This window comes from Argiope bruennichi, chromosome 9 (assembly GCF_947563725.1).
Source record: "Argiope bruennichi chromosome 9, qqArgBrue1.1, whole genome shotgun sequence".
NCBI lineage: Eukaryota > Metazoa > Arthropoda > Arachnida > Araneae > Araneidae > Argiope > Argiope bruennichi.
In genome coordinates this window covers 18,482,804-18,509,319 of record NC_079159.1, presented here as the reverse complement: position 1 = coordinate 18,509,319, position 26,516 = coordinate 18,482,804, and the positions used below count along the sequence as shown (strand labels likewise).

Sequence of the window (26,516 nt, the reverse complement as noted above, 5' to 3'; positions counted from 1 at the left end):
CCTTTCAAGACGACGGATTGCTGAAGTTGAACCCAGTTGCATTTTGGCCATTCTGTCATTTAAAAAGTCAGCAACAAGTGAAAAAATGTTAATCGGAATATCCGCTTTTTTAAGGAGATTCAGAATGCAAGGCCACCATGCATTGTCAAAAGCACATTTTATATCAAGAGAAACCAAGATTGAGTGTAAATGTTTCTTTTTACCTCTCTGAACAATCTCATTCAAACGTAAAAGAGTTTAAATTACATTGACGATAAAATTCTAGCTATTAGACAATTATATTTAGAACGTAGAATGATTAGAAATTGTTGCAAACACACACATATATATAAAAGACAGGCAGACAGATGGATGGATAGATATCAGACAGACAGATAGATATATAGATAGATATCAGACAGACAAATAGATAGACAGATAGATATCAGACAGACAAGTAGGTAGACAGATAGATAGATAGACAAACAGATAGACAGGCAAGCAGATAGACAGGCAAGCAGATAGACAGACATACAGAAAGATAGTTAGATAGCTAAAGAATAAAAATATAACAATACCGAAGATAGACCAGAATAAAGAAGAAAAGTGCTGAAAACATATGAAGAAGTGGGGAAAAAGATAGAAAGCACATGCAAAGCGAATGTGCAAAATGCTGCAATTCAAGGAATGCTGTAGAAGTAAGTTGTAAATTAATATTAAAAGTGAAAATAGAATGTAAAATTTAGTCAATAAACTTATAAATAAACATGTTCGAATAAATAAACTGGTTATTATATACAGTTATCGGTGATTAATAATCACTAATAATTAATAGTGATTTTCAATAATCATCATAATTATGTATAATTATCAAATTACTCGCTAAAGTTGCAACACACACAAATATATATTATTAATTTTATATTATTCTATTTAAAATATAATGATATAAAACTTCACATTTTTCGAGTATAAATGTTTTATTATTATTTGTTCCAAGATTAAAAATAGATTTTTCTGCGATATAACTTGTTTTAAAGATTTAGCATTAGAGAGCAGCAGGTGTAGATAGCTGAAGAATATTTAAATTGCAGAAAAAGTGAATCAATACCATGAATTGCATTGATCAAATTTTGTAGCATATATTATTTCAATTAAATAATAAGTTAATTAATTAAGTCTTTTTATATAAATTCAATGCAATAATTAGCTATATGTTGTTTCATTGATTAGATTATACTGTAAAAACTTAGAACAGTTCATTTAAAAATGCTTGTAGTAGATTAAAGAGGCTGCATATATATATTACAATAAAACTTTTATTCTTTAAACTTTAAAAAAATATAAATCTTATATTTATTTCCACAGTTATTAAACAAAACAAAAGCTATTTCATCATCAATCAATTTCATTCCGAATGCAGATCTTCTAAACACCTATTTGCTGATAGCTAATTGATCAATATGTCTGAACTAAGGTTTTTAAAATTCTCAATAATAAAGGAGAAAACAAAATCAGCTACATTTTCCCCCAATCAATCAATGTCAAAAGGTTCTAGAAAAAGAACAAATTTAGCTGGTCATGTCTGGGCAGACATGGCAGAATCTACGGAATTCTACACCCAGACACAACATTTTTAGAACTCTATCCTTAATACTTAGGTATAATATCTTGCTTTCGTTATATACGTCATATTCTGAAATATTTTGAATGAATGATAAAAATTGGTAGTTTTTATATTCCACAATTTTTTTTTACAATTATTGGAAATTTTATGCTAATAGAATGATATGTTGCTGTCAGACATTTAATCGTTCAGAAAGGTAGAGCTGGATTAGGTTATTGTATAAGGGCTTCTTTCTTGTGTAGAGCCGATCATGCCGCCACCAATGAACGAAGTAGTATCGACATGATTTGTTGTGACCGATTGCTATTCCGATAAGAGATGGAAGGGGGAAGAGAAAACGGAAATACTGGCATTTTTTGAGCTTCATTAAATGATAAATAAAACACTAAAGAAAAAAATTAAATTAAAAAGTTATAGATACACAAACCTGGGGATAATCAAAGAAGAGAAGTAAGTTGTAACAATCACTTCAAGCAGAGCATTTTAAAATTTTTAATTAGAACTTTTTGTTCAATTTAATTTTTATGACAAACCCTATTCCATTAGCACAATTACAGCAAACATTATAGTTTGTTGTAATTGTTGTTGTTTTAACCAACTTATCTTAAATTTTGATATAAGATAAGTTGGTTAATATTCTCAAAAATAGTTTTATTATTATTATTTTAATTTCTGCCTATGTATTAGATTTTTAAAAAATGCTGCTTCAATTTTGTTTCCTAAACACAATATTTACTATTAATCAATATAAATGTCCAAAACTATGAAATATGTTAAGCTATAATATATTACAAATTGTAAGATTTATCTTGATTTGTGTTGGATTCAAATAGTTGGAATTTGTACTTTAAATGAAAGCATAGTCTCAAAGATCGGATTTCTTCTTTAGAATTCACCTTGCAGAGAGTCTAACAAAAGTTAATTTACTTAAAAGAAAATTTCCTTTTATAACCGACCCACATGAAAACGAAGCAATGGACAAAAAATATGGCTACATAATTAATAAGAATTGAAAATAAGAAAAAGGTATAAATGAATGTTTAGTTTAATTTAATTGTATTAACGTACCATTTTAAAACACCACTAGGGCTATTTTGGGAAGGATCTCCTAAATATCTGACACCTCTCTCACCAAACCCCGTCACTCCAGGGGGACATTTGGCCAGGACGTTTAACGTACACTAGACCCGCTTACACGACGGTTCTTCGGTGGAATCGTGTCTAGAACCTGATACCCGCCGGTTCCGAAACCGGGACCTTACAAACAATCCACAGCGACCCCGGAATAAGAGAAAATGGAAAATTTAAGAAAAAAAAGTTCAAAAGCGTAAACAAAAGAAAACATTGTATAAATAGTTTTTTTGAACTAAATGCAGATACTGATGAATAAGAATGATTCTTGCCATAGTCACGAGGACACATGCAGCAACTCTAGCGATATATTATATAAAGCTAAAACCCCTTTTAGAAGCATTGTTGAGGTTATTTTGAGACAAACCAGGTAATTCTGAACAACGGTCAGATGCCGAGGATTGCTCCTGAGCTGTCATACTTCATCCTCTTTAACCTTCTCCGCCACATCAGTTGGGAGTTTGGCTCCAATAGATTTTTAATGATGGACGTAAATGTGGGTGATGCTTAACACTTTAATCGAGAACCTTCAATTAATTTTAAAATCATTAGAGTTATGTATATTTGCAATGTGGAAATTGTTCTAACTGCCCTAAAGAATTATATTTTTTGATATTTAAGAAAAAGAAAGTATAGAATGTATTATAAAGCACCAAAATTAGAATGATAAAAATAGAATGTGCTTTCTTTTTTCGAATCTTCAGAAAATTTCTTTTTAAAATATACAAGAATATGCATGCGATGAAACTGTGTCTGTCTATCTTTTGCCACTCTACAGGACAAAACGTTTGACCTACAACTATCAAAATGGGCACAATATGTTTTGAAAGGTGGTAATATGCACTTTTGAAAAACATTTTTGAAATTCTAACTAGGATGTTAATAGATTAGTAGTTAAACAGTTGGTCAACAATTCTTCCATTTCAGTAAGCTAAAGAAAAAGAATTCTTCTTAATATTCGTGTTGTTTTCATAAGGAATAAGATAGCGAAATTACATTGAAAAAAATAAGGCAGATTATCTTATATGTTACTTTTTTAATAGCGCTATCATGTATTGCGTTTTGCATTTGTTAGCATGGAAATCCGAACACATATAAACCTTTTAAAATAACACAGCTTCAAAATCTGTCCCAATTTGATGTTTAAAAACATTTCATTGGGAAATTCAAAAGTATTCAACAATGTATAAAGAGTTTTAATTGAAAATAAGCATGGAATATTAAAATATTTTATTTTTGTATGTGTCATATTGGAAAAAATTTTAAAAAAATCACAAATTAAATGACATAAGAGGGGAATTTTCTGGTAAAAACAAATGACATGGATCCATTACATTATACAGCAGTTTAAATACAAGTATTCAAAAAGTAATCAAATATTAGGGATATATAGAGAGAGTTTATCACCTCCTTTTGATCTCTTGCTAATAAAGATAATGATAATTGAAACGAATATACTCTCATCACTAAATCCATTCCATTATTTGAAATTATCAAGTAGACAGCTAAAGTTTCCTTTAATTCATTGAAAATCTTTGACCTTTCGACCGCACTCCAATTACTATTCCAACTTGGGTCAGATTACTCTAAATATAATGAAATGATCGTATCTGGCTTGAACTCTATCAACAAGTATAATGACTGACAAAGATTATAGTTTAGGCCAGGTAGCACTAAACCTATCGAGTGAATTAAACACTCCAGCCTTTGACCATAAATTAGCAAAGTTTGAGACGCTTATCAGGCGCGATAAATCATCTTCTCGAGCATCAATCATTGCGTTGGGAGCCTAGTGGCTGTTTATCTGCGCATATTTTTGCATATTCATAGCTTCTTACCATTTGCAACCTATTTCCGGGTTGCTTCTACTCTGTGAAATTTGCCCATGCGCGACAATCAGCTACTGGAAATTTCGCAATTAGAGATAAATTGAAAGCCAATTGCTTTCCATTTCAAACTATAGTAATTATAAAATGGTATATTAGACATTCCTCTGGATGATGAATAGACTAATTAAAAAAAACTAAAGTTATTAGAAAAAATTTAATAAAATTGAGTTATTCAAAAAAAGTTTGCCGATTTTGCGAGGAAACATAAATAATATTTTATTTTAATAATGAAGCTTTCTCAATAGTTATGCATCATTTTATCTGATAACAATTTGTTAGTTCTTGGTAAATGTTTTGAGAAAAGAATTGATGCCATGAGTCCATAATATTTCTGACTAAATCAGCTACTGACGATTTCGCAATTACGGAAACTGCTATTCATTTTAACTAACTGCTATTCAGTTAACTAGCTGTTATTCATTTAAAACTAATTAGTAAATAGCATATTAGACTTTCTTCTAGATGATAAATGGACTATTAAAAAGCTAAAGGTATTAGTAAAAATTTAATAAAATTGAATTGTTCAAAAAGTTGCTGCTGCTTATACGAAGAAATTTATTAAAATATTTGCTAATTCTTGGCATTATGCATCATGCATCATTCTTGCTTATTCTTGCTTATGCATCATTTTATTTGATAATAATTGTTAATTCTTGGTAATTAGTGTGAGAAAAATATTCATTCCAAGATTCCATAATATTTCGAACTAAATAAGTTACTGAAGAATTCGCAATTATGGATAAATAATAAGCTAAATGCTGTTCAGTTAAAACTACCATAATTTGTAGATAGTATATTAGACTTACCTCTAGATGATGAACAGACTAATTAAAAAACTAAAGTAATTTGAAAACTTTTATAGCAATTTGTTGTTCAAAATATTTCTGTAGGTTTTGCGAGGAAACTTAAAATTTTTTTTATATTGTTAATGAAGCTTATTCAGTAATTATTCATCATTTTTAAATGACAATAATTTATTACTTTTTGGTATTTCCAACTAGATAGGCTACTGAAGATTTTGAAATTATAAATAAATTGTAATTCAATAATATATAAATAATTGCTATTCAATTGCTATTGTATAAATAATTGCTATTGTATAAATAATTGCTATTCAATTAAATCTAACGTAAATAGAAAACAGAATATTAGACATTCCTCTAGGTGATGAATAGACTAATTAAAAAGTTGAAGTTATTAAAAATAATTTAATAGCACTAAGTTGTTCAGAAAGCCTCTGACAATTTTGCTAGGAAACTCATAATAATTTTTTATATTAAAAATGAAGTGTATTCAGTAATTGAGCATCATTTTATTTGATAATAATGTGTTAGTTCTTGGTAATTATTTTGAGGAAAAAAAATCGATGCCATGTTTTTATAATATTTTTAACTAGATCGACTAATGAAGATTTTTCATTTATGTATAAATAGTAAGCTAATTGCTATTCAGTTAAAACTACCTCAATTATTAGATGGATTGGACATTAGACGTTAGATATAGACATTACTCGAAACGATGAGTAGACTAATTAAAAAGTTAAAGTTATTAAAAAAAATGTCATAGCATTGAGTTGTTGTGAATGTTTGGACCAATTTTGCAAGGAATCCCAAAATAATTTTTCATATCAGTAATGAAGCTTATTCGAAATTATGCATCATTTCATTTGCTAATAATTTGCCAGTTCCTGACAATAATTGTGAAAAAAAAAATGATACCATGATTCCATAATTTTCTGAAGAGCAGGTGTTGTTCATGTTTTGAAAAATGTAGAGAAATAGAATCAAATAAACATAATATATAATGCTAAATAAAAATAAAGGAAAATAATCAGGATGTTACATGCTTATCTTTTATGATGATTTCATCACTGTTATTTATAACAATAGAAATTAAAATAAATATCTGGAAATGATGGCTCTTTAGAACAAACTTTGAAACAATTTACAAACAATGAAAGTAAAGATTTATAAGGGATGATATAGCAGTAAAATTTTCCAATGAAGAAAGAAGCGATGAACAACAATGAAAAAATAATCAAATTACATTTAAAAAAAAAATAACAGAAGGTTACATGCTATGCGCATTCTTCCCGCCATCTTCCAAAGATAAATTAATGATTCTTTTGCGGTTAGTTGAATGACTTAAATTCCTTTTGTTCAAACTATATAACTCAAAAAAAAAGAAAAAAATATTCTGCTGCCCGGACTTTCAACAATTCCAATGGCATCCCACTGGTGGGGTTAAATTACGAGGCCCATCCCAAAATGGTCCTGGTGTTGCTTTAAACCGGGACGTTAATATAACTAAATTAAACTAAACTTCTGCCATTCCAAACATTTAAATAATCCGAAAGTGCAAGCTGCAGCCAAATAGCGATTAATAAATTTGCAACATTTTTACGTTTACATGAGTGTTTATCTTTATAAATTTCTGGGATTCCTGATTTCCAAATTTGGTCCCTGCCTTGCCAAATTAATGACAAATCTTCTCATAGCACATTGGCTTCAGATATGCGAATAAAATTTTTTGTATTCATTTAAAAAAATAATTGAAAATCAATCAATACAAATATTTTGATCGTCTTTCCTTCAAATTAGAGAGAAATATTCGAAAAGTCACAGAATCAAAATGCAGAAATTTTATATTCATTAATTATTTTTTCATTCATTAATTTAATTTTTATATTCATTAATTAACTTTTATATTCATTTATTATTCATTCATTCATTAATTTTTATATTCATAAACTAATTTTTATATTCATTAATTTTATATACCTTAATTATTTTTTTCAAAAAGTAATTTATTTTCAACAAATTTTTATTTCAAAAGTAATTTTTTTAGAACAATGGTTATATAGCCAATTATATATTATTCTACATTCATTATAAACGATACTACGGACCAATATTTTCCAAAAATCATCTAAACGAAGCCAAAAACATTAAGTAAAAAATTTCCTAGATTAAATTTTAAAATCAGCGTCTTTAAGTACACTAAGTTACCATTCCACTACCTGGGTGAAACTTTTCATTGCTATAAGTGCTATAAATTTGTTTGAACAGTTTAAATAATCCCCAGATACAGAAAACTTCTTTTTATAAGTATAGATAATAAATTAAAAATCAGACTTGAAAATACATTCCAATTAAAATAAAATTTATATGTATTTCATAAACTAATAAAAATGGATTTTTAAATGAATTTTTTTAATCATTTTTTTGTATTTAAGATAATGGACTAGATTATCTGGTAAGTTATTTCAAAATTTTAATAAGGAATAAAATTTGTTTCAAGTTTTTGGCGAAATCGTAATCAAGAATTATTTGGAAACTTTATTTTCACATACATTGTATATAAAAACAAAGTAATAAGTCGATCGCATTAAAAGGGGGAGAAATTTCTGTCAATGAAACATTGCGTAAGAGATGTGAACTCTATGATTAAATTAATTATTTGAAAATGTCTTATCTATCTAATCATTTATTGCCAGTAATAAAACATGAAAAAATGTTCTGAAATCAATTTTCTGGAATATTTCAACGATATTGCATGGTATTTACTCTCAACTTCATCATATACTGAAAAAAAAAAAAAAGATTGCGCATTTTGATGTAATAGCTGCTCAAGGTCACCTATAGACTAAAACATTTCACATAGACAAAGTATTGAATGATATGGCAACATACAAAATTTCATTTATCTGGTTTGTTGTGATGTTGTCTATCCTATATGATTATGCACTGATAAACTAACACACAAACATGTTTTCAAAAATGTTATTTTTATTTATTTATATAATCATTTTGTAGTCGGGGGGGGCTAACAAAGAAGATTCATCAACATCCAAAAAAAAAAATTTTACTGATTAATTTTACATTTTTTTTTTTTTTTTTTGTATATACTGCTGTGAAATTTTGAAATTGAAGAATTTCAGTATTCTGTAGTGAATTTTGAGATATACCAAATAAGTAAATAAAATAAAAACAATACTTTGTTATAGGCTTATGCATTCGAAACTTGTTTTTGTTTTGTATATTTGAAATTTGTTAAATTATTATCAGTCTTATACATACGAAACATGTATGTAAATAAGCACAGATAAATTCTGGTAAGAGTTGAAACGGAAGGTCTAGAAGTCAGAGCCAGAGTGGCAAGAGTTGATATAAATAAGAAAAGCTTCTCGTTTAAAAAGTAGTACTTTTTTAGGTTTAACAGTTTATTTAATAGGATTAATTCAGTTTTCTCCTATTTTGGTGTAACCATAATGTTTATTAATACTAAAGTATGATTTAGAAAGTTGAATTACTGCCTTTACATATTGCCATCACATTCGCCACCAGAGGATGTTGAGATGTCAGCCTATTCTGCTATAAGTGGAAAATTAGAATGTTTAACACATTTTTTGGATATGTGCCAAGCAACTCTAAAAATGCTGACATTCACAAAGAATATCGGAATTAGCCATATATATGCATTTTAATTACATATGCAGTGCATTACAATAGCATGCACTGCATATGTAAAAAAAAATAAAGAGAGATTTAAAAAAAAAGGAACGATATTTAAAGATTTATATTTTATTCGTCCATATGAAGTTTGAAAAAGTGTTTTTTAACATTATTAATGATTCCTAAGGGGAAAAAAAGGAACTCTTTTCGGAAGAAAGAGTTTCGGAAGATTTTTCAGAAAGTAATGCATGATTGGGCGTTTATCTTTCGTTAGATAAATTTTGGATTTTCATGTCTGTGATATTCGTTTCTTGAATAAGCATATTAAGGATTGAGTAAATAAAATAATGAAAATAAAAATAATTTTAAGGAATAATAATAATTTAATGTATTATTAAAATAATAATGAGCATATTCTATTAAAAATATAATTAATTTTAACCTCTAATGCAAAATTTCTCTTGTTTTGAAAATGCGCATGGTCTTTACAATGAAACCAAATGCATCTTTTCTCTACTCTCTCCCTCTAAACTCTACAGAACATTGTGTATCTTGACGCATGTTTAAGTGTATACTTTCTATTTACACTAAATTGTGGAAATAAAAGTTTGGAATATGTATCTGGCCTTTACATTAAGCGTTAGTATATTCTCAATCAAGTTTTATTACATTCTTCCGTCAAATGTTATTATATTCTTTCAGAAATATAATAGAAAAAAAATAATGAAAAAAAATCTTTTCACTTCCAGAAAAATAAGTGTAGGCCTCCGGTAGAGTTTGGCCACAGAAATTATACCCTAAAAGGAATACCTGAATAATTTGTATTTACTATCATTAATAAAGTTCTTACAAAGAAGGCCATCATTTCATGAAAATGTCTAATATCAGTAAAAATGTACTTACGTTTACGAAAATGTCTATTACTTTTACTAAAAATATCGTATTGGACTATCATGTGTTTCGAGTTTATTTTTAAAAAGGAGACACTTTCTGTTCAATTTTATAAGCCTCTTTTGTCATTGGGAATATTTTCAGATCACCCGAGATTGCCTGATATTTCAGGAAAAAGAATCGACATTTTCTTCGGAAGTAGCTATTTTTTTTTTCATTCAAGGTGCCTGATTGTTTAGTTTGATTCATTGCAAAATTATTCTTAACTTTTCTATTGGAACAGTGACCAAATAAAAAGCCATTTAAAAATTAATTGAAATTAAAAGTTGTTTTAATGACAACAAATTAATAAAATGGTATTTAAATAATTACTGAAATGTAATTCAAATAATTACTAAAATATAACTCAAATAATTACTAAGATGTAATTCATGTGAGTATAAATGTATGTAAGTAAAGAAAATGTGAGAAAGATAAAATGGAAGCTTCAATATTCTTTACAGGCATCAAGTTAAGGAAAGGTACAGGCATCAAATTTTTAGGGATTTTTCTGTTAAAAAAATCAACTGTTATGCTCAGATATTTATTTATAGAAGACACATCATGTAATAGCACTCTGCAAGTCATTAATAATATTTGAAATAATATACAATTGAAATTAATCTCGATTCTTAATAATTCAAAAAATTCTTTCGGTTCTAAAACGAACTTTCAGTTTCCCTCATCCAATTGAACAAAAAGTTCCCTTTGCATTTACAATATAACATTAACAATCAGTAAATATTTTTAGGTTTTTTACAATTATTTTTCAGTTAATTTTATTCTTTATTTAACTGTTGATTGTGGAAAAGTGAACTTGAAGAACCTGAAAGGAATCAGCTGATTTTTTTCATGAGTTTTTTCCCCCTATTCCTTCTAATTCCTATCCCATTTTCCCTTTAATAACAGGTTCAAATAAATTTACCACTGTTTCTAGATTTACTAGTCTAGATAAATCTTTTTTAAAATGTCTGAATCATATCCGTTAAACGATGAAAAATGTGTACCTCAGCAAGAATATGGTAAAATGTCTTGCTAAGGTACAGAAAAAAAAATAATGCATCTATTTCTACTGAAGCGTTAATTAACGATTAATCTCGTTGATGATTAAATGTTTCATCAGGAACATTTATAAATAATTTAAGTTTATCATAAGGAATTGATATCCTTTCATTTGTGTGTGTGTGTGTGTGTGTGTGTGTGTGTGTGTGTGTGTGTGTGTGTGTGTGTGTGTGTGTGTGTGTGTGTGTGTGTGTGCGCGTGTGTGCTTGTGTGTGAATTTATTTCACCGCAAGAAGAGGGCATAATTTGCACAGAGAAGAAGCAATTGTACGAGTTTGGTTACATTGCAATATGAGAGCAAAGGTAAGAGAAATTTTTCACTGGATGTTTTTACTATGATATTCTGATAGAGATTTCTATAAAACGTGTCGATTTAGGAAAGGGAATCTCAGATATCTTTGAAAAGAATGTGTAAGAGTGACTTTTTGTCTCATCACTCGGAGTATGGGAAGTCCAGAATCAGCAATTTTTTTAGACCATATTTAAGAAATAATGAAATAAAAAAAATTAATTTTGGATCCGGAAAAAAAAGAAAATGTTAGAAAAAAGTAACACGTGCCTATTTAAGATCCAAAATTAGGAAAATAATTAGATTTAATTTTAAAAAATACCACTATATATGTGTATATAATAATAGATGGTATTTAATAAACTTAATTCTAGACCATTACAATGGAATTTATTAATTTTAAGGTCATACATCCCATAAACTCAGCACCAGTTTTGTTTTGGAATCTATTGCGCACTTAACTAGATTGACGTGATGACGTAATATTAAATAACATAAAGGTTAGATGTTTTGATAACTTTGTAGTTACATTAGAACATCAGAGTAATAGAATAAAAAAAATAAGAATAAAAATTAAAAACAATTATATATATAAATTAGATGCTTAATAGTTTTAATTTAAAAGAAATGAGAAATTTTCAGAATAAAGTTAATTTAAATACAATTAGTTCATATATTCAATTCTTTTGTTCCTTCTAAAAATCCTAATAGTACATTCATTAATAAAATTTAAGGTAATAAATATTTACATGAATTATCAAAATTAGTACCATACAGCTTAAACCAGAATATGAAATTTCATTATATGCATTAAAACAAATGATATTATATATGGCATTAAGACAAATATATATGTTTTGTTGCATTGTCCAGAGTCTTTAATTTTAATGTACACTGATTATTTCCTAAAAAACGAGAAACATTCTTATGCTAATTTAACCGACCGCATGAAAACTGCTATTAAAACAAATTTATTTATAACAAAGCAGTCGTTTTTTCCTTCATTCAGTTTGTAGAAACCAATTTTTGCTAAAACAAAATTTGTAACATTGAGAACAATACGCAGATATTGATAGTTTCGTAAAGACATTAAAAAAATATAATTTCGTTTAATTTTTATTTTATCTAAGAATAAAATTATAGATAAATTATAGTAAAATAACAGATGAAATAATAGATGAAACAGTAAATAACAAATAAAAGTTTTTTTTTTGCTATTTGTAATAATTTATGAAACTAAATTAGGAAGCAAACGGGAAGCTCAGTTTTCATACAATAAACAGTTACTACTTCCTGCTTAGATAGGCGTGGTCACAGAAATCAACATCCGAATGAAAAAGAACACTAAATTTCATAAGATTTAATTTCATAAAAATAAATGATCATTTAATATACCGGAAGTTTCAATTGCTTTGTTAGAATGAATGGCAAAATTTACTTCAATAAATATTAAACATTTTGAAACAGATGTTTCATCAGATTCATTTTATTTCGTTTATAAAAGGAATTATAAAAGCAAGTTCTTGTGGAAAACTAAAGATTCATTGATCTGACCAGTTTACTTTATTAATCCATTTGTAATTATTTTTCTGATATAATAATTTATCTTTCTAATCTAAATTTATTTGAATTTATTAATTATTCTTATTTTAATGCAATATTTAATAAAAATACAATCAGTATTTTTAAAAATCTAGTAACAGTTATCTTTTCAAATCTTTCTTGTATAATTCCCGAAAAAGATGTTATCCCCTCCTAACCCGCTTAAAAATTGCGAACTTAGAGCAAAGCCTTGAAATCCACGAGTGTTCAGATTTTTATTTTTAGCGTTCTCAGCATGAGTGATTCGTTTTTTGTAGTATAACGAAAAAAAAAAATGATTGTGCATTTTGGATACGATATTTTCGACCGATAGCAACTAAAATTTGTCAAAGAACTACGATTTTAGAAAGAAGATGATATTCCTAATTTCGTTTATTTAAATTATTGCATTTTTGAGTTATCGTGTTCAGAGACATGCAAAAATATGGATCGATTGATGGATAACAGCTAGCATCAAATTTGGTTCAAAATTTGATGCTGATCTATACTATAGATTTGATACTGTTCACCCAATTTTATCAATCTAGCTCTTTGCGTTTTAATCGTTTTCGACTGCACTCAGATCGACAAAAAAACTTCATCAAATGAATTTCAAAATTTAATTTCAATCTATAGATTTTTTTTTTGTTGAAGCCACATTTTAAATTTCCTGCTCTTAACGCAAAACATTTTTGTGTTAGGGGCCAAGTATAATTTTAGACAAACATATTTCCATAACACATTCAGAAAAACATAATTTTATTTATTTGTAGTGGTCTTCTCGAAGTTTTCTCTCATACCCCCCCCCCCCGAAAAAAAAGAACATATCATCTCCATTTCATAAAAGTGTGGAACTCGGGTATGATCACGAATGCATTGCATTGAATTGGCAAGTAATATTTACAAAGTATTTAACTTCGGTTTGAATCTAACCTTTTCACATAATCAGACGTCCACATATATATTTTGAACTCCTTTTTTTCGATCAATTTAAATCAAAATTTGAGCCTAAACTGTAGTTGTATCCACAAGATCACTCACCAAATTTCAATGACTTAAGAAATTTCTGTAATGAGTTACTGCATTTACATGCGTGTAAAAAGACAGATAAACCTCCTGCGAATGAGTGTCTTCAAAATTTGAAAGAAATTTACAAATTCGGCTGTGAGTCGATATTCTAAATTTTAGTCGCCATTCTCAAAATGTTTTTGAGCTATCGTATGCGCACATAGACAGATAGACATAATGTTAAAAATGAATTTTTCTATCTCAGGGAGAGAGAAACGAGGAAATTTGTCTAAATCTAGAATCAGTTTTTTAATTGAGTTAGTTCTCGAGTTTGTTTGAGTTTATATTTTTTTCACAATATTTCCTTTTGATATAATAATCTCCTTTGATATAATCTTAATTGATAATTTCAGATAGATTCCATAAAAATTTTACAAACAAATAATATAATATATTATTTATTATAAATTTATGATAATAATTAGATAATAAATTTATTTGGAATGGATCTTATAAATTATTGTAATAATATTTATGATAGATAATTTTTGGCACAATATTTTTTTTTATTCCTAATTCCATGCTATTAACTAAACCAATGAAATTTAGCCTAATAACAATTCTCCATAAAACAAAAATTCTCTTTGAACAATAATATAAATTTTCAAAATAAATTTCTTAAATTCTTAAATTTTTTAATTCAATTCTTATTATAAATCATTACATTTCTTCAAATAACCCAAAATCTTTTACACAATCAGCTATAAACAGAATCATAATATGCTTAAATTTAAAAATATATATATATATATAATACTTAGGTCAAATGAAATAAAACTTAAATTGTGTATAGAGGTTGCAGAAATTAATAAAAATTTGAATAATTTAATTTCTTAACTGGTCCATCCTTCCTGTGGGAAAAATCAAATCTTAAATAGATCATGCTTACTTTTTCATTACTTTTATCATAATATAAAATAGCTCTAAGGTCCAATCTCACCATCTATCAATTATTTCGTTGCTGCAGCTGATATCTTGGGTCATATTTTATTGAAAGCGCGAGTATACCCCTTTAGCTATAAATGCTTTACGCTAAACTAATAATTAAGCCACATGAATGAATGTGATGCGACCCTAAACTGGTTTCTCGGAATGGGGCGGGGCCACGACCGATCAGTTTTGAATCATTTTTTGACCAGAAACTGTCAGTCGGAAAGACCGGAAGAAACCCATTTTTTTTCCTCGGGTTCATTTTATCTTTCTATCCAGATGTTCAGTTTCTCAAATTTCGTTCCCTTTTAAAAACTTCTCTTGTGAAATTTGCAGCATCACTTCCGCCTAAGTAAGAGTCTCATATAAACCATGGAATTTAAAAGTAAATGAAATAAAATTTTATTCAACAGAAATCACTTTAATTCTTGTTAATATTTTGCTCTTATATCTTTATCTAAATAATACGAAAGAATAAATTTAGTAAAAAAAAAAAATATTGCAATTAAGAAATGTATTTTTTCTTGTAGCGATTAAAATGAATTTTAGAACATATATTTGCTTAAATTTTGATAGAGAAGATTTCATTGAAATTTTTTGCCATGATTCTTTAAAAATAATTTCAAATTTTTTTAATTGACATTTGTAGTTTAAATATATATAAAAAATAGATGATTTAAATTTTGCTATGTTTTAATAGAAGTAATGTCACAATTAAAAGAATTAATTTTCTTCTAGGAACTAGACAGTATTTGAGAATCCTTGTCGTTATTTGAATATCTATTCAAATTCTGTAATAAAATAACTATAAATTTATTATAAAATTCGATATTAAATAATTTAAAAGAGCAATATCATCTATAGTAAACGGTAGTGCGCGTGTGTGTAGACATTTCTACAAGGATAGATCACTAGACGAAGAGACAATAAATTCGTAATGGATACAATTTCGAAGGATTCGGAATTGTGTACCTCCAAACGATCTTTTAAAAATTTTAATGAAATTAAAATTAAGCGACGTTTTTGATTTATTTTTATCAATTATATCTAAAAAAAGTTTTCACATCATTTATTTATATTGTTGGCGAAAAAAGTGTATTTTTTATGATACCAGTTCAGAAGCGAATTTTGTTTCCTATATTTTAACAAAAATATTTTTCATAACAATTTACAGCAATAATTTTGATTGATGAAATGAAATTCAAACCATTTTTTTTGTTTATCAATTATTTAATCAGGTTATTTTCTTCGACAATTAAAATTTACGAAAGAAAGATACTACTTAATACCAACAATCAGTATCTATTTATCATCTTTCAGTTTATATAAAAAATCATAAAGTGAAATTATATCATCATGCAACATGCAATTTCAAAAAGGTCACCTAGGGAGTTACGTTTTTAATTGGCGCTGTGATGGCATGAGATTTGACTCCAGTTGGAATTTTCATCGATGTAGTATTCAGAACGGGGATAAGTGTGTTAAAATAAAGCTGCTTTTATGTCTACCACAAGGTGATGCTTAAAAAAAGTTTGTTGAAGGAATCTTGAACACTAAAATTCCCTCTACAGTTCTTTCTGAAAAATAAATTTATTTAAAAATAAATACAAACAACATTTCCTGAAAACCATTTAATTACGAAAGATGTTTTTTTTTTTTTTTTCAAATTTGGTAAATTTTTAATGTAAGTTTAAATAGACTTGCAATTGATTTTATTAAAAGGTAGTTGATTGATTTTATAAAATATCAAAATTAGCATGCAAATTTTAATTTCAATTATAACTGTATGAAAAAAAAGAATTTATTGAGAAATTCATTATCTTATTTATTTTTATTGAGCTGAAATAAAATAAAGAATAGTTCTAAAATTATTATAATTGAGTCTGACATGGCAACCATTCATCATCTGCTAAGCTTCATCATCTGCTCAGCTCTTGCTTTAATCATCTGCTGAGATCAAGTAGATAAATAAATAGATAGAATAAATAGATAATAACCATTATATAATACAAATTCATATGCATCTGCGTTATTTTAAATTCACATTTTTTCATAATCTGCATGCGATTGCAATGTGGCAAAGAATTTTAGAATTGCCAACTCATTATTCAAAATAGATGAATTCATTACCTTCAACTATCGGCTGCAATTAGAATCACATAAAATGAAGCATTAAATTCTCGTAAAACAATCCTTGGCATATTTTTAACACGTGAAACTAAATAATAAGATTACTTGATGTATATGTAATCATTATAAATAAATTCTAAAAATATCTTCATTAAACAATAGCTTTCTCATTCATAATAAATAAAATTATACCTTTTGAATATACTAACCATCTTTCATTGATGTTTCAAATGACTCAGTTCTTTAATGCAAAGGGTATAATTTAAACATATCTTAATTACATCAAAAACAGATCATACTCTATATGTAACATAAAATGCGTGTGTTGCAAAACATTTTAAGTGGAAAAATCTTAGGTGTCAGATTAGAATTAAGTGTTATTCAACTTGTTTTGTGTCTGAAGGAAGTTGAGTGTTATTCAGTGTGTTTTGTTTAGTTATCCTCAATGAACTATCTATAGACCATAATATAGCGTCTATAATAAGCCATTTCACATGTGATCAGTTTAAAATCTTTTGAGGTAAGAGTTTGCGTGCAAAGACATATTAGATTAACATACCATCTTAGCATCTTCACTACCATCAATAACGAAAAATCGATTTGATGTTCTCCGATGTTCTTGAATGCATTACGAAACCTGTGCAAATATCAAAAGGAAGGGGGAATAAAGGAAATGGTCTATAAAGAGTTGATATCTTTTAATTGATAAATGTGATGGATGTGAAATATTTCGATGAATTAAACAGATGGAAAATAATCGTTTTTCTTTAACTACCAGACTTTAACTAAACATTAGTACTGATTATGTTCCAACTTATAATTCAATATTCTTTATCGAAATAATTTTTTTTGATTTTAAATATAAAAGGATGGTTTATTCTATAATTATAAAAACGAACTATTTTTTAAAAAGTTTTTTCTACAAACTGATTAAGTTTCTGGAATTAAAAAAAAAGATATTTCGTCATTCCGACGAAAATTTTAATTTAGCACCACAGCTGAAGTGCAGAAGTACTTCAGCTGAAGTTTATAGATCACCATACAGAATAGCAAAAGGGAGGGGGGCTTAAAAATTAATATTGAACCAAATATATAATTAAATTTAACTAAATTGCAATATTTTTTAAATAAAAATAGTAAGAACAGTTGTTTTTTTACATCTAACAAGAAAGGTAGCAGGTAAATTATTTCATTTAATAATTATTCAGTAATTCAACATTCATAAAGATAAAAGAAAGGAGAATATAAAAATCAAGACATTACATTAACTATTAGTCAGTTACACTAATTACACACCTTTTTGAAAATTTTACTGTGAGTCTATCATGTAATCGACAGTTGTTGATTAGTTGATATTCTTTAAATGAACCGTTTAAATGGTATGAAATTCCCAAAAATTCTATTTTGTAAAACATCTTAAGTCAGTTAATTTTAGCCACGAGATAGCAGATTTTTTTTAAATTTTTTGTTTAAAACTTATTTTACCAAAACTATTTTGATAAATATGATTAATAACACCTGTAGATTGCATAAAAATTAAGATTTTATCATTTAAAAAATATAATCAAAAGAAACTGTAATGAAAATGAGCAGTTTATTTTTATTTTAATTATAATTATTTTCATATTTATGTACATATATAGCCAATTCAGTAATTATGTAATTTTAAGCTATAATATTTCCAAGTAATGCTAATTTTTCAGTTATTTCTCTGTTGTAGGAAGTATATTTCTAAAATGATATTAATAATGAAAAATACTATTTTCAATATTTTAAATCATTTGATATTCATTTTTAAAAAATTTATTCCTTAAATTTGAAGTATTTTTAAAAGTAAAAAAATAGTTGTAATTATTAAATTTTTATTCATATATAATTCCGATTTTTTTTAAATGTTTTTATGATTATGAACTTATAAATTAAAACATCAAAATACACCGTCAGTTTACTTTTCAATTAAATATTTTCGATTATTATTAATATAATTAATTCGATAATTAATTCGATTAATATTAATAGATTTTGTTCTATTAAATATTAATACTTTTAAAGCTAAATATTTTTTCACTTGAATGAATAGGATGGGTTTTATTATTCAATAATAAGGAAGATATCATATTCATTCTCAATATATTATATTTTAAACATTATATTATAATCTTAGATGCTTTCAAAATTTACAACTGAAATTTCAATGATTTCAAGATTAACTGATCTTCAGTTAAGATCTAAATCCTTTAAATTTAACATATTTTGCATAATGTCTATAATAACAAACTAATTATACATTAGTTTAATATTCTGAATTAATTCAAAATAAAATATATTCTTGTACATATATTTATTATTGAATAGGTTCAGTCTAAAATAGAGTATTTTGAATTCTACTCTCTCTCTATCCGTTCTTCACACAGAAACTTACAAAATCACGATACAGCCCTGAACGCTTTGTGTTTTAAGTAACAACAATAAACTTTTTCGAAGATAATTAGTTGATGTCACGAAATCACCATAGCAACGACTTCAAGGTCATGGCACTTAAAAGTTTTCGAAAGTGCTATTTATACGCTACAATTAAAACTGTTTCAGAAGGTGGATATTTAGGTCATTTCGTGAAAAAGCGTTGTTTTCATTACAAACTTCCTTTTCTCCTGAATTATTACAAAAGACAGAAGCTGAAAGTCAATTTAAACTGCGGTATTCGCTTATCTTGAAAATTTATGAGCATGCATCATGTCGAGAATTATGACTTTCGCTGAAGTGTGAAGAAAGGTACATTTTTCTTAATAATATCTTTTGCTTTAAAATTGTAGCTGAAAACAACAGCTGTGACTCATTTGAAAAAAAATCAATCAGTGACTCATTAAGGCTAAAAATTGACGAGTTCTACAAAACGTAATGAAAATTATGATTTGATTTATATGGTTGATAAGACCAAAGAAAGAACTGGTGATTTCACAAGTTGATATAACTGATAATTAGCTCTTTTAAATTGATTATTTGGATTTTCATTAAGGAAGAAGGATAATTAAATTTAAGAAACAAATCTTCTTTTTTTATTCGAATGTTAAGCAAACATATAATTAAATAAGTAAATAATTAAGTAAACATTATGACTTCTTACCAAATATATATATATATATGTATATAATTTACAAAGGGAATTGTTATCATAATAAAATTCATACTGATCTCCATTTTTTGTTTTCTCGTATGAGAAGTAGAGAAAGTATTGCTATCCTGAAAATATTCGAATTCGTGATTTTCAAGAATCTCCATATTTCAAGCCTATCTGAATTCGAAAAATATATTTTAGGAATTATATCTGCCTATGATCACGATAACAAAAATGCTTTGAACTGGACATATGAAATTTGATATACAGACTTAATTCCAAATTTTTAGGTTTCTATCAAATTTTGAAGGGAATCAGACATAAGTCAACCATCTAACTCTCCGACCCGCCACGAAGACACACGGATTTAAACCATAAAACTGAATGACCGGACCGCCGCAACAGCAACATTGGCGGGAACTGTGGTTGAGTCCTAAGGGCCGTCACCGGCCACGGTACAACCCTCCCCAAAGGAAGTACGTCCCTCATCGATCGGAGGAGTCAGATCCTCCACCTATTAGTGTACCCTCCAGGGTGGCGAGATCCAACCACCATGCCGGAAGCATCTCATCCTCATTCATCAGGAATCAGACATAATCTATCTGTAGAGTATAAGTGATTATGATAATTACAATGTAAAGAGCTAGATAGATAAAACTTGTTACACATGTGCAACATGTAGCAATTATATTGTCATCCAATTTTGAACCAAATCTGTTGAAGTGTTGACCATCTCTCGATCTGCAATTTTGAATTTAAAAACACAGCTCTAAAACGGCACGATTTAAATGAAATTTGTTATGTGGTTTTGTTAGGCTACTAGGTAAAGGCCTCGAAAATAAATTCTGTGACTTGTGTATTAACAAAGTGTCAAATCAAAGATCAAAGATCGATATTTCCGAAATTATGTTATTATGGTCGCCATTTCCGAGCAATTGGTGCACACACGTTGGTTTTCCTTATTATATTACGAAGCATATAACTCTTACATATGAGACTCTTAAAATAAAAATCTGAGCATCTACTCAAAGTCCATAATTTTAAGCGTAGGAAATAAGGGACAAGTTCCTATATTAGAGAGTACGTGACATTTTTAATAGAATAGATGCGGAATCATAAGTAGTTAAAATTCAGACTTCTTACTCATCTCATTAAAATATAAGACGAGAGTCCCAAAGAGGTCTCACTTCATTTTAATTAAGTCTTGCCTTGAATTGTTTAACATAAATTCTTTTTATGATTTTATGCTACGAGATTTCAAAATATTTAAAATGAACTTAAACGAATTTCACGCGATTCTTAAGCCTGAATTTAAACTAAATCCCTTCTGAAGCTATGTTGAAAAACAAATATCTCATCATAGAAGTGATAATTATTTTGCCATTCATTTGCAAGACCAAGTATAAATATATTGAATAAATAATGCTTTGAATGAATTTAAAATTTGAACAGCATTCAATTAAAACTTGTAGTTCAAAGATGCAAAAACACAAGCCATGAAAAATTACATACTTCCAGACAAGATTAATTGCTCATAGTATGCAAATGCAGTCGATCGAAATCGCGTTTTTGATCAAAGAAGCTGTCATCGGAATGAAATCACGTCTTTGATAAACCTGAAAAGTATGCATAGTAAGAAAGAATTAGAAAGAGAATATTTAGGGGCGCTGATTTGATTATCGGTTAGTTAATTAAATGTAGTCAAATGATTGCGAATCGAATGACTTATAGTTAGATGAGTTTAAGCAAGTTTTGAATATAGATAAGCCGATAATGGTCAACTGATCCTTATAAAAAAGAGAAAAAAAGATATAATAGAAAATAAGTAGATTTTCAAAATTTAATTTTCAATTCAAATACCTTATATTTAGCCGTCATTTTAATAACTTAATCGAAAATTCAATGGGTGCTATATATGCTAAAAGCTTAAATTTAAAATAATAAAATAAATATAAAATATTAGAAAAACATCAAATTAACATATTTTAGCTCATTTTGATTGAAAATACGTTAATTTGAGTTAAAATTAAAATATTTTAACTCTCTATTGTAGTAATTTATCATTAGAAAATGGTAAATAATTACAATAATTGATTCAAAATTTATGTTAAACATTGAAATTTGTCAAATCTGTAAATAAAATTCAAATGGACGAGTCCTACAAAAATTAAATTTTTATTAACGTTTTTGAAATATTAATAATGTTAACTAAGCTAACAAGTAGAGCTAAACCAATTTATTAACTCAACTCAGAACACAGGGACTCACAGATCTTCTGCTTTTATACTAGCAGGGAAGGTTTCAGAATACTTTTCTGGAGACAGTAAGAAAAGTCCAGAACACTTGTCTGATAAACTAAAGAAATGTCCAGAATCTTCTGGAACATGAAATAAAGGGAAACATAAAATTAAGGAATTAAATATTTACACAAATTGTGAATTGCAATGGCTGTAGCGGAATTCGGACTTATGATCTCTTGATTATGAGACCAGTGCTATGACCATTCGGCCATGAAGAGTCGACAGCCACTTTTCAATGCGGCAATATATTTAATGTGTTCATCCTAATAGAAAAAAAAAGAGCTGTTATTTAAATTTATTATATTCGACCCTATCCTATTAAATAGAGACTAACACAAATAATGTTTTATCCTTTTTTCTAAGAAACTCAAATTAAACCTTTAAAAGTACATAAAAATATATAAGTAATTTGCTAACTTTTTAAATAATAATATGTGGCTTCTACCGCATAATTAAAGTTTTCATATAAAAATGATAATAAGCCCAATTTAAAAAAAAAATCGTAAACTAAGACTTTTTTTTTTTGCATTTGTTTTAGGATTCGCAGTGTACTTTGGCATTTAAATACGTTACTGCCAGAAATTGGGACCAGAACGTAAAACACGGTATTTATTTATTTATACTAATCTTGCGATAAATCCTCTCAAAAAAGCAAACCATTGACAACTTTATGATTGACAACTCGTTCAGTTGGCTTCAACTTGAACAACTGGTGATTTTGGAATAATCTGAAAATCGCCAATTAAACCCATTATCTTGGAATAATGTGAAAATAGTCTTATTTTTCTCTTCTACAAGCAATAAAATGGTGAAAAGGTATGTCTTTATTAACTGTTCGTATAAATTTTAACAAGACATAATTTTAAGTTAAATGATAAATTAGCTTTCATCAACAGGTATCTCCGTCCCATTTTTTATAATAATGAGTATATCTAAAATTAAGGGTTCAAACTTCAAGGATAGACCTAACGTACTTAAAGTACTTTCATTCAAAAGAATTTTGAATGGTAAGATAGCCATAGATTCATATATCATGAAAGTGTTTTAAATTGACCTTTTAATTAACTGCATATTATATGTATCGGTCGTCTTTGACATTTGCTACCCCATGTTCAATCATAAAAATTTATTTGTTTCTGTATCTTTAAGTTTTCGCATGACCTTAAAACATCTTAGGGTTTGTTTGTTTTTTAATTTCTGCAATAATTTTTTATGATCTAAAATGCGATTCGTTTAATTTTAAGTAATTTATACAATTTGTTTGATTGTTTAAAAATTACTTGCAGGAATTTTGCATAGACTGACTTCGAAAACTCAGTAAGCAATAAGTTTAACACATTGACTGCCACGTTGAATTTTTTACAATGTAATTTATATGGGCCCGTCTGTCACCGGCAATCCCCACGGCATTCAAGGTGTTAAAAAATATTGTACTTATTTAAGGCAAATAAATATGAGATTAGATATATTTTCAAAATGAAATTTAAATAATTTTGTATAAATGCGAATTACTTAGTATTTAATTTCCTTTAAATTTTATTAGATCTCACTGTTGAAGGTACATTTGAAGGTTTTAAGGACAAAATATCAAATTATTTGTTTAACTTTTATTTAATTTCTTTTGCTTACGCTATTGGATTTCATCATTTTCCTGATGTTCAATTTCTTCTTCTTTCTTTCTCGAATGCATGAATCGTTATTTACAGATGTTTATTATTTAGAAATAACGTCTATTAATTAAAGTAATCGACTTCCATTTATTGTCCGTATTCGTTTTGCTGCATACATTGACTATGAAAATTGTTATTTTTCCTCCGTACACGGCTCATTTAGCGCTCACGTCTATTAACTGATTCTTCTTTCTTTTTGAATTTTTGTTTTAATTTCCTGCTGCATTTTGTCAACCAAAACACTGTGTGAAAGAAGTCAAAATAAAAAAAAAATTAAGGTGAGAAGAAAGGAAGAGAAAATGAATGATATCGGTGTTTGTAATGTTAAAAAGTTGTCAGATTCATTCAAGTGAGTGAAAAAAAATTTATGTGGATTCTGTTGTATAATTTTTTATGAAATTCTTTCAATCAAACGTAATTTTTAAAAATGAGAATTATACTCTCTATGTTGCATTAGCTACCAGCAACATTCCTACCATATTAACCATCTCTTTTCAAAAATCATTCGAATTCAAGTAATTCAGAATGCTGGAATTCCCGAGCTTCTACCTCAAAGATACCCTTCCCCCCACCGTCTCAAAAACCGCAATGATAGTCCATATTCTTAATATATGCTATTAAATATATGCTCAGCTATTTCTTGAGAATTCTCAGAAAATCCTCCTGCCCCCAAAACCACCAAGCCGAACGTCTCTAATAAACAAAGCAAACGTATCGAAAATTCAACCAAACACATTTAATGAAAGGATGAGAATTATCGCAGTAATATTTTATAGGTTTTCGGGCACCTACCATAATTTCCTTTAACGGGTGTTTGGGGCATTTCAGGGCTGATAGAGTTGAAAACATTGAGTTAATAATGTCCGAGCATTTTGATTGATTAATAAAATCAGAACATTCTAATTGATGAAAAAATATAAAGCATTCTGACAAATCAGAAACAGATCAATCTAATGGGTCAATTATGCAGGCAAAATGGCGAAAGAAATTTGCGATTTTTATTTAATTGTTGATTCTGAGGACTTTATAAAGGAGTTTTTGCGATATTTCTACAAAATAGAGGAAAAAGAATGACAAGCAACAATCGATATTATATCTAAACGCCTTAAGCTTCCAAATGAAATAAATATTTGCAGAATCTATCAAATGCCTGGGACTTGGGGACTCTGAATATGGTTTCTTCCCATAGAGATTCAAATCTGAGGCAAAATTTTATCTCTCTAGCTGTTTTTTTATTTTTTTTGTCCAATAGTTGTCTTATTTGTTTGTATTCGGGCAGTCGGACACATATTTTTATAGATGTCTTTCTATAAGACTGCCTCTGAATAGGCTACATTCAAAATACTAAAATATTAGCAAACAGGATTTAAAGACTTTATACTAAATTTCAGTCATCCAGCTCAAAGTTTTTTGAATAATTGTGTAATCAGGTAAAAAGACATAATTCCAAAAATGAGTTTTGCGGAATAAGGGTAGTCTGAAATACTGAGTTAGTCAAAATTTCGTGGGATTTTCTTACTGTTACATTACTTTTTCTTTGTATATTTCATATATAGAAAGTAAAGAAAATGGCAATTGCTTTTTTTCATTCTAAGTTGATATGTTTTAGTTAACCATAATATAAACGTTGAGTTACACTGATTTTTAACTTCGACTTATCAATATACAGTTTAGGAAACTATATATATATATTCTCATCGAATAATTTTTTTAAAAAAATAGCACAGATAATTTGCAATAAATATATAATAAAAAGTGGAAGCCGGAAGTAAAGGCAAAAGATGTTGCAATATACAAATTGAAGTACCTGTTTGTCATTATATAGAATATATAGGATTAATTTGCAAGAATGGAAAAAAACCCAATCAATTTCTTTACATTTATAAAAATCACCTACAGTTTTCAAGTATTCAGACACAAAAATAATATAATTTTGATAAATGCAATTTTAAGTCATGAAACTGATCTTTGATATAAAAACATACCTGATGCACGATTCAGATTAGATAAAGAAAATTTCTAGACAATTTCAATTCATGAATGAAATTTTGAAAATGTTTGTAAATATTGTTTTTAGCTTCAAAATTCTTTATAAAAATATAATTTAAATTATTCACAAGATTATTCATTGAAATTTTCAATCTATTATTTATTATTTTATAACAATTTACCCTTAAATACATGAATTTCTATTTTTAATAAATAAAATTTTATATCAGCCAGGTTAATAGAAAAATACAAGAAAAAAAACACATAATTTTTTTTTAACTTAAAAAAAATGTATTGATGTATTTTTACATCATCATGAACAATCACTAGTTGAGTTCAACAAATTTACTGAATTAATTTTTATTAATTAAT

General features: G+C 27.4%; 1 protein-coding gene across 1 annotated transcript in view; it reads right to left on the bottom strand.

Annotated features, from left to right (window-relative positions):
* LOC129984738 (cuticle protein 10.9-like) overlaps positions 1-14,968 on the bottom strand; it is a 63,373-nt gene extending 48,405 nt beyond the window's left edge. The window contains exon 1 of the mRNA XM_056094685.1: positions 14,900-14,968. Coding sequence (XP_055950660.1) covers positions 14,900-14,953 — 54 coding nt within the window. The 5' untranslated portion in view covers positions 14,954-14,968. The remainder of the gene's footprint in view (positions 1-14,899) is intronic.
* Between the last annotated feature and the right edge of the window lie 11,548 nt (positions 14,969-26,516).